At 40.2% G+C, this 10,625-nt stretch overlaps 1 protein-coding gene across 1 annotated transcript; it reads left to right on the top strand.

The window, feature by feature from the left end:
- Nucleotides 1-8,148: 8,148 nt before the first annotated feature.
- LOC133662338 (uncharacterized) lies at nucleotides 8,149-10,263 on the top strand. The gene is made up of 4 exons (XM_062066254.1): nucleotides 8,149-8,348; nucleotides 8,608-8,742; nucleotides 8,918-9,223; nucleotides 9,309-10,263. The coding sequence occupies exons 1-4, from the start codon at nucleotides 8,163-8,165 to the stop codon at nucleotides 9,429-9,431; spliced, it is 750 nt and encodes a 249-aa protein (XP_061922238.1). The 5' UTR covers nucleotides 8,149-8,162; the 3' UTR covers nucleotides 9,432-10,263.
- The last annotated feature ends 362 nt before the right edge of the window (nucleotides 10,264-10,625 follow it).

The following is a 10,625-nucleotide window of genomic DNA, read 5'->3' as shown; positions in this document are numbered from 1 at the left end:
AGCCCCAAACATGTCTTTCTCAAAGCCTGCAGTGAAGAGAAAGGTTGGTGATGAGCACAGACAATTTCAGGAAAAGTGGGAAATTCAGTATTTCTTTGTGGAGCACAGGGGCACTCCGACGTGTCTTATTTGCACAGAGAAAGTTGCGGTGCATAAGGAATACAATTTGAAACGTCATTACACAACTAGACATGCTGAGGACTATGCAAAATACCAGGGAGATGAGAGAGCCAACCGAGTTGCCAATCTTAAAACATGTCTACTGAAGCAACAATATTTTTTTAAGAAAGTAACCAAAGAGAATAACGCAGCAGTCGAAGCTAGCTATGTGGTTAGTGAGATGATTGCTAAAGCAGGAAAGCCATTTACAGAAGGTGAATTTGTCAAAAAGTGCCTGTTACAGGCTGCAAGTATTGTCTGTCCAGAAAAGAAAGGTCAGTTCAGCAACATCAGCCTTTCTGCCAACACCGTGGCAGAGCGCATTTGTGACATGTCAAGTGACATTTATGATCAACTGTGTGAGAAAGCAAAATGTTTCAGTGTATACTCAGTCGCTCTTGATGAGACCACAGACATCACTGACACTGCCCAGCTCGCAATATATGTCCGTGGTGTTGATGACAATTTTGAAGTGACAGAGGAGTTATTCACAGTAATGCCAATGCATGGCCAGACCACCGCTCAGGAGATATTTCACCAGCTGTGTGATGCCATTGAGAATGCCGGTTTTTCATGGAAGAGATTTGTTGGGATAACAACTGATGGAGCGCCATCAATGACAGGGAGGAAAAATGGACTGGTGGCACTTGTTCAAAAAAAACTGGAAGAGGAGGGTGTGGAGGAAGCCATAGCTCTGCACTGCATTATCCATCAGCAGGCCCTTTGCAGCAAATGCCTGAAATTTGACAACGTGATGTCTGTTGTTGTGCAATGCATCAACCACATCAGATCCAGGGGCTTAAAACACAGAAGGTTCCGTGCTTTTTTAGAAGAAATGGAGTCAGAATATGGGGACGTGCTTTACTTCACCGAGGTACGTTGGCTCAGCAGGGGAAACATGTTGAAGAGATTTTTTGAGTTGAGAGCAGAAGTGAAAGTCTTCATGGAGAAGAATGGGGTGGCTGTTCCTGTGTTAAGTGATCCTATATGGCTCATGGACTTAGCTTTTCTTGTTGATGTCACGCATGAGCTTAATGTACTGAACAAGAGGTTACAAGGCCAGGGGCAACTTGTCAGTGCTGCCTATGACAATGTGAGAGCATTCTCCACAAAACTTATGCTATGGAAAGTTCAGCTATCTCAGACAAACCTTTGCCATTTCCCAGCATGCAAGGCACTTGTGGATGCAGGCACACCATTCAGTGGTGAGAAGTATGCTGATGCCATTTTGAAGCTACAGGAGGAATTTGACCACAGATTTGCAGACTTCAAGACGCACAGAGCCACATTTCAAATTTTTGCGGACCCCTTCTCCTTTGATGTGCAAGATGCCCCTCCTGTGCTTCAAATAGAGCTCATTGACCTGCAGTGCAACTCTGAACTCAAAGCCAAGTTCAGGGAGGTGAGTGGAAGAGCAGACAAGCTTGGGCAATTTTTGAGAGAATTGACTCCCAGCTTCCCTGAGCTTTCCAGAATGTTCAAGCGGACCATGTGCCTCTTTGGGAGCACGTACTTGTGTGAAAAGCTCTTCTCCACCTTGAACTTCAATAAGTCCAAGTACAGGACCAGACTTACTGATGAGCATCTTCAAAGTCTACTGAGGGTCTCAATTGCTTCCTCCCTCAAGCCAAATGTGGCTCGGCTATGCGAGAGGAAGCGCTGCCAGACCTCTAGCCAAAAGTAGGCAAGAGAAGCCATGTTCAGAACAGTTCATGTTGAAAGTTTCATTAATGTTCATGTTAAAGGTTAAATAACTGTTAATACTGTTAATTTGAATCTGAAAAAAAATAATTTCTCTACCCACCAACTATATGTGGTTTCTTAAGTTTTTCTTATTTGCTGTTTTATTATTATTTTATTTATTTATTACTGATTGATTGATTTATTTTCTTTATTCTTTATTTGTTTATTTATTTTTTCATCTTATTTTGTGTAGAAAATTAAAAATTAAGATATTTGAGAACAGTGGAATGTTTTATCAGAGCTTTTCTTGTGGAAAACCGGAACCAAAGCACTGAAAAAGTGTAGGGTATAGCAGAAGCAAAAGCATTGAAGACAGTTTTTTTTTTCTTTTTTTTTCTGTTTTTAATAAATGCGTTTTTTTTGTTGAAAACCTGATGCGGCCCAGCCTCACCCAGACCCTAGCTCCAGTGGCCCCCAGGTAAATTGAGTTTGAGACCCCTGATATAGTGTCTGTAGGAGGACAAACATGACACAAACCTCCCTAATTGTTATAAAGCACACTGTTTATATTAAACATTCTTCACTGACTCGAGTATTTGGCGAGCGCCGTTTTGTCCTACTAATTTTGGCGGTCCTTGAACTCACCGTAGTTTGTTTACATGTATAACTTTCTCTGACTTTCTAGGACGTGTTTTATGCCACTTCTTTTTCTGTCTCATTTTGTCCACCAAACTTTTAACGTTGTGCATGAATGCACAAAGGTGAGCTTTGTTGATGTTATTGACTTGTGTGGCGGGCTAATCAGGCATATTTGGTCACTGCATGACTGCAAGCTAATCGATGCTAACATGCTATGTAGGCTAGCTATATGCACATATTGCATCATTATGCCTCATTTGTAGGTATATTTGAGCTCATTTAGTTTCCTTTAAGTTCTCTTAATTCAATTTATATCTCATGACACACTATCTGTATGTAATATGGCTTTTAATTTTTTGCAGCTCCAGACAGATTTGTTTTTGTATTTTTGGTCCAATATGGCTCTTTCAACCTTTTGGGTTGCCGACCCCTGTTCTAATGTGTATACACAAAACATATTTTCACTGCTATAATAACGTTTACCAGACAATTCTCAGTGCCAAAACGGTTTTCAGCATTTTAAAGAGATGTAGTGTTTCTCATGAGGCCTTTAGGTAAAACTAGTCACTTACCTCTATCATCACACTCACCGATTCCCTCTGGTGGCTCTCACCCTGATATGCAACGCTGAGCTACGTCCTCCACAGCCAACATGGAGACGTACAGAGAAAGAGGCCTTCACCTTCATGTCACGCAGCAGACGGTCTCCCTGGAAACGACATGTAAACACTTCCGTTAATGTGCCAACATTACAGTCATTAGGACGTCGGGCTTGGCTTCTGGTGCGTTCAATTTGTACTGGGAAGTCTGAGGATTCTCACTCTAAGTACACGATCAGTTCAGGAAGACACAATCGGTCCACGCCTGTGCAAAGACTACGTCACTTCCATCAACTCGTTTTACGGCCGTTATGATCGTGCCCGCCCCGTCAGTTACCATGGTTTTATTTTTGGAACAGGGTTGTCCCGATACCAATATTTTGGTACCAGTACCAAAACATATTGATACATTCCTATATAATGGGAACCACAAAAAAATGTCATTATTGGCTTTATTTTAACAAAAAATCTTTAGGTACATTAAACATATGTTTCTTATTGCAATCGTAGAACAAAGAACAAACCTTAAATAAAATACTGAAAATACTAGTCAACTTGTCTTTTAGTAGTAAGTAAGCAAAGAAAGGCTCCTTATTAGTCTGCTGACGTATGCAGTAACATATTATATTTCTCATTCTATTATTTTGTCATAATTATAAAGGACAAGTTGTAAAAATTGATTATTAATCCCCTTGTTCATTTACTGTTAATATCTGGTTATATCTCGTTTCAACATGTTCAATATACACTTCTGTCCAAATGTAATAATCACTTCTTCTGTTTGGATACTTTATATTAGTTTTGGATGAGACCACAAATTTAGGTATAAATCCGATACCAAGTAGTTACAGGATCATACATTGGTCATATTCTAAGTCCTCATGTGTCCTGGGACATATTTACTGAATTTATAAACAAAATATGAATTTTGAAAAAAGTTAAAAAGATTTAGTGACGATAAAAAATATTGATGTAATCATAGTAGTATCGACTAAATACGCTATTGTACTTGGTACCATTACAGTGGATGTCAAGTGTAGATCCACCAATGGCATTTGTTTACATTCAGGGGCACTAGCTTTTGTTAGCGGTGACGCCAGTGAACTGTATCCTCCTAGGGTGTGTAGTGAAGCATGTTTAGCTATTCTTTGTCCTGCAGGGATGATACTTGTAAGACACGTACTTTATTTGTCGCCATGGAGGCGAGGATTAGTGATTTAGAAGTAGCTAAAACACTGCCGACTGCGGATAGATGTTAGCTGCTCGTTAGCTAGCCATGTCTTTAAGCGTTACAGTGTTAAAGCTTCAGCTTTATAATCAGTTTTTAGGCCAAAATGCGTCCGTTCTCCCTTATTTGTCTACACATCGTGTCTGATTGTAAGTACTCTGTGATTGTGCGCTGCCGAACATACTCCTCTGCTCGTAAAACCAGCACCGTCATGACGTGACGGCGCGCAATCACGCCCGTTAAAAAAATAGAACTGGTAATTTTCAAACATATTACCGTTTTTGATTCATTAGTACCGCGATACTATGCTAGTACCAGTATACCGTTCACCCTATCTTTTAACAATCTTTATTTGAATAACAATGTCAAAACACCAATTACTTACAAAACAAACCAATCGTATTTAACACTGTATAAGTAAACTTTGATTATTTCTAAACCGTACAAAAACCTGAACAATGTGCTCAGCAGCTTTAAATGGCAAATAAAACAATTTAAGTACTTTATTTACAACAAATACATCAATTCACAATACTTAAATTCAGTATTTAAAAGTCTACTTTTTGTTAGGCCGCAGATATAGATTTAAGTTACAGTAAGTGCATTGTTTAAAAAAAAAAACCGTGATGGGAGTCACTAGGGCCCTCATGCGTCATTCATTGCAATGACGGAAGAGTAAAAGTTGTTGAAATTGTGGCAATAATACCTAGGGATGATACTCGAAACCGGTTTTCCCGGTTGTTTGATAAGAAAAGAACCGAGTTCTCGGACTCTAATCCCTTTTTGAGAACCGGTACCAGTTATCGAGACCACTATAGTAAAGAAAAATAGTTGGTTCTTTATTCGAATCCCTCGGAACGAATCCTGTCCCGACCAGAAATGCTCCGTGTGACATCACAAGAAATTACGTCACGTAGCTCAGTCATTAGGCGCAGATAGCGAAAGCAGGAAAAAAATGGACGGGAAAAAGCGCTCCAAGGTGTAATAAAGTTCAAAACAAAAGGTATAATCCAATGAATAACTTTACTGAGATATTTGAGCAGACTACAAACACATGACGAACACTTTTACGACCAACCGGAAACATAGCAACCAGGCTAACAACGCACCTCCTTTACGGCAGCTGTCACAACGTTCTTAAAGCAACCGCAGCACATACATATATATACAACACATCTCCCTTTTTTAACTTTTGTTTTTCTTTCCTTGTAAACAAAACAAAATCACACTGTATATGTGTTGTCTGTCTAATTATAAATAATGCAGACGAGGCGTGTTGGCTTAGTTCTTGACGTTTACTTTCACAGCGTGCTCATAACCTCATTCTTACGTGACGACATGCAACAACACTTTTCGGGGCTACCGCGCATGCTCGTCACTCCCGTTGCATGCTGGGTAGTGTAGTTGTTATATTCCGTAGCTCATAACATCACATCTTTCCCCCTATAAAGAAATAATGTTAACTCAATGAAGTGTATTTCTTTTTTTAGCTTTAACTTGTAACCACATTTGCAAACAACTTTTCTCTTCATAGAAGTTTCTTTCAATAAAGAAATAAAGTGCAAACATGTCAAAGCATCATAACAAACAGTTATGTCAAATAGCAGCAGAAGTGCACTTTTTGGAGAGTTGTATTATTTTCAGTTTTGTGCCAAAGTGACTGATTTTATTTAACACTATATTATTATTTATACACCTATAGTGATCACAGAGACAGGTTGTTTTTGTGTTACTGTATATATTTGTTTTTCTGAAAAATCCCACTTAATATACTTTGGGTAACAACAATCAATATTTATTTATTTTATTTTATGTTTTTAGGGGGGTAACAGTCAATATTTATTTATTTATTAGATTAAATTGTTTTCTTATATAATAAAAGTGAGCTTTTGTTAAACCAATTATTGTGTTTTTTTCCATATACAACAACCTATCTGGACTCGATAAGAGAATCGATAAGGAATCGGTTTGATAATAGGATTCGATAATAGGCTCGAACTCGATAATTTCTTATCAAACATCATCCCTAATAATACCTCTATTTTTTTAAATCTCTGCATTACTTTGAAGTCGACCAATAATAAATAATTATTAATTTAACTCGGCAAATATACCGTATTTTCCGGACGATAAGGTGCACCGGGTTACAGGGCGTATTAAAGGAGTATTATTATTTATTTTTTTAAATGTAAAACACTTCCTTGTGGTCTACATCAGTGGTCCCCAACATTTTTGTAACTGCGGACCGGTCAACGCTTGAAAATGTGTCCCACGGACCGGGGTTGGGGGGCGGGTGTTTTTTTGGTCATAAAAAATACAATCATGTGAGCTTACGGACTGTATCCCTGCAGACTGTATTGATATATATTGATAATGTAGGAACCAGAAATATTAATAACAGAAAGAAACAACCCTTTTGTGCGAATGAGTGTGAATGAGTGTAAATGGGGGAGGGAGGTTTTTTGGGTTGGTGCACTAATTGTAAGTGTATCTTGTGTTTTTTATGTTTATTTAATAAAAATTTTTTAAAAACTTCTTTTTTTATTTCTTGTGCGGCCCGGTACCAATCGATTCACGGACCGGTACCGGGCCGTGGCCTGGTGGTTGGGGACCACTGGTCTACATAACATGTAATGGTTGTTATTTGGTCAAAACTAGGGATGTTAACAATTAATCGATTTTCGATTAATTGCCGTTAAGAAATTACCCGATTAAAATTAACGATTTCAATTAATTGACAATTCCGTTCTGTCACGGTCGGTGCGGTGGTTTTCTGTGTGAAGGTAATGCTGAGTTTATACCTCGCTAGTCCACACGAGGGAGTTGTTGCTTATTGTACTTTTTCCAAGCAGCAACACCATCACGTGACCAGCCCTACATGTCCGCTGTACACATGAGAGTCCACATGCGAGAGAAGAAAAACAAACATGAAGCGACGCAAGAGAAGTGCTGTGTGGGAACATTTCACCCTAAAAGAGGACGATGCAACGTGCAAAATATGTAAGGCTGTTTTGAAGTACAACAATTCAACCAGTTCGTTAAATTACCACCTAAAAAGTTTACATGCCGCTGTGCTTGGAGGAGAGAGTGGAGGCGGAGCACGGCCAGGCCAGCCCTCCGTCGCCGAAGCGTTTTCCAAAAGAAAAGCGGTGTGTGATGACGCACGGGCAGAGGGCATCACCCAGAGGATTTGCAACATGGTTGAAAAGGATATGCTGCCTATAAGCATTGTGGATGGCAAGGGGTTTCGTGAGTTGATGAACTATTGTGAGCCAGACTACCAAATCCCTTCTCGAGAAACAATAACAACCCGCATAGAGGCTCGCTACAAAAGAAAGAAAGCCGAGCTGAAAGCACGACTGGCCAACACGCATGTAGCAATAACCACTGACTGTTGGACGTCAAATACAACAGAGAGCTATATCACCGTCACTTGCCACTACATGGAGGACTGGCTGATGAGGTCGGCAGTCCTAGCCACAGAGAGTATGCCGATGAGCCATACGGCTGATAATTTAGCAGAACGGCTGAATGAAATTGTGCATGCATGGGGGCTGACCGGGCGAGTGATAGCCTGTGTTCACGACAACGCGAGTAACATCGTCTTAGCAAACAGCCAACCTCGAGTCGACTGGGCCTCTGTTCCATGCTACACCCATACCCTACAACTGGCCATCAACGATGGTTTCGCTGGGACCCTGCACCAAGTCATCGCAGCTGCAGGAAGATTGGTCAAACACTTTAAGCACAGCACTAAAGCCACCAAAGCGCTGGAAACCAAGCAAGGCCAAATGGGCTTGGAACGCCACCAGCTCATTCAATCCTGCAAAACAAGGTGGAATTCAGTCTGTGACATGTTTGCGAGACTGGTGGAGCAGCGGTGGGCGGTGTGCGCCGTACTATCAGACCGCACGTTCACCAAGCTGTCTGATGCTCGGACACTTGAGATCAGAGACGACCACTGGAAAATCATGGAGGAAATGGGCCCTGTTCTAGTCGCTCTGAAGACAGCAACTACCGTGATGTCTACAGAGACTGAGGTAGAGTATTACTTTACCCCCCCCCCCCTTGCACGATTTTGTCATTTGAATTTGAATGCTACTTTATGCATATCACTGTTCTCTGTGTAATATATTTCCAATGTCATATATTATGAGTAAAAAAAAAGAGGGGGAAAGAAAACGTAAGCTTTCTTTTAGTTGACCTTGTACCTATTTACCTAACCTGTGAATCTGTACTGTTATGAAACTTTTCTATACAAAGGAACTAAACTCAACTAATATATATTTTTTTCTTCAGGTGTCCATATCCAACACGTATCCCATCAGCTTCGGTTTAATCGACGTGCACCTCAAGAAGAGAGTCGAGGGAGACTCAGGCAAAGTGGCAGAATTCAAATCTAAAGTGGCTGCTTCACTGAGCAGACGGATGAAGGTAACAGCTAATGTCTATTATTAATATTATTATTGCAGCATCTAATAAATAACCTATACAAAACATACATAGCATTGTACAAAATATGCATTGCCCATGTAAGGTTAGGTGGCACTGCTTGCTTATTATATTAATAATTGAAGTTATATTATTTATTTGTTTTTATTTGACACAGATTGCATCTGATGACTTCCTAACATCAACCCCAATGATAGCAACGATGGTGGACCCTCGGCACAAGCACCTGTCATTTCTCAGCCCAGCCAGGAGGATTTCAGCAAATGCCAAACTGCTTGAACTGGCTCAAGCAGAAGATGTGAGCTCCACATCCACAACAGCAGATGGAGCAAGCTCTGCCTCTGCCAGTACCACTGGAGAGGAGGAGGAGGGGGCTCAGCCAGACGTGCCTGTCCAGGAAGCTGCACCACAGAGACACACATCTGCTATGGTTCAACTCCTGGGTGCCTACTACACCAACCAGGTCACTAATGATGTGGAGAGAGAGCTGGACAGTTTTCTGAAGGATGCTGTGCCAAACCTCGATTCTGATCCCAATCATCCCACAGATTGGTGGGGAAAAAATGAAGCAAGGTATCCGAGGTTGGCAAAAGTGGCAAAACGATACATGTGTATCCCTGCTACATCAGTGCCTTCTGAACGCGTGTTCTCAGCATGTGGCCTTACTGTAACCAAGCTGCGCTCACGGCTCACACCTGAGCATGTAGACATGCTCATATACTTGAATAAAAATGAATAAGCAATTGTACCCATGGGCCATGTTACATGTATGAGGCAGAGAGCCTTCTCTAAAATGTGACTTTTCCCTTTGTTAAAATTTCAATTGTCCACCTGCCTGATGATCTAAATATTAAGTTGATTGTTGTAGCCAGGGTTGGCTAAACTTGGCTTGCTTAATATTTTACTATCACGATCACCATTGTCTTTCAGGAATGTTTACTTGAAGTTGTTGTCAGCCTGTTTCAAGCTGACTGATTATTACATTAATGTTTACACTAATAGTTTGTGAGAGACAAACTAAGATGGGCATAGTGCATGCACTTTATTTTATTTTATGCAGTGACATGTTTTTCATTCAGTTCTTCTGTCAGCCTCACTTGAGCCCAAATGTTAAGTTGAATCAATGACTGTTCTTCTGCAGCAGGCTTAGGTTTACTTATTTTGCTGTTACTTACAATTTCAGGGATGTCTGCCTTATATTTTTTCAAGTTGACTGTCATATAGGCACTTTTCCCAGTTCAAGAGGGATTCAATTAATGTTGCAGCTTGCAGGCTGCTAGCCTTCTAATAGTTTGTGAGACAGACTAAGATGTGCATTGTGCATGTTGTGCACTTGATGTTACTTTATTTTTCTTGTCTTTACAGTAGTGAGTGAGTGACATGTTTTTTCACTTCAGTTCTTGTCAGCCTCACCTGAGTCCAAAGGTGAAGTTCTGCAGCAGACTGCAACAGCCAACAGGCTTACTTATTTGCTGCCTGCTGTTACAATTTTCAGGGATGTCTTCCTTGTATTTTTTCAAGTTGACAGATAGGCATTAGGCACCTTTCCCAGTTCAAGAGGGATTATATAAAATAAAGCTAGCTATTATGGCTGCTGCCACTACCAAGTCTTGCATGTGTGACAAGACTAAAGTGCACTTTATATTATATTCCTCATGTTACAAAGATGACTTACTTTTGTATCAAATAAACATTTGATTAGGGAATACAATGTCCTTTGTATTTTATACCAGCAAAATTTTGATTTTGATTTTGTACCTTATTGAGGGGAAATCTCAGATGGGGGGAAAACGCCGCTTTATCAACTAATCGATGATCGATCGATAAGGTTATCAACTATCAATTAATGAAATAATCGATAATTT

This window comes from Entelurus aequoreus, linkage group LG12, assembly GCF_033978785.1.
Source record: "Entelurus aequoreus isolate RoL-2023_Sb linkage group LG12, RoL_Eaeq_v1.1, whole genome shotgun sequence".
Taxonomy (NCBI): domain Eukaryota; kingdom Metazoa; phylum Chordata; class Actinopteri; order Syngnathiformes; family Syngnathidae; genus Entelurus; species Entelurus aequoreus.
Note: the sequence above shows the minus strand (reverse complement) of the source record. Positions and strands in the feature narration are given on the sequence as shown.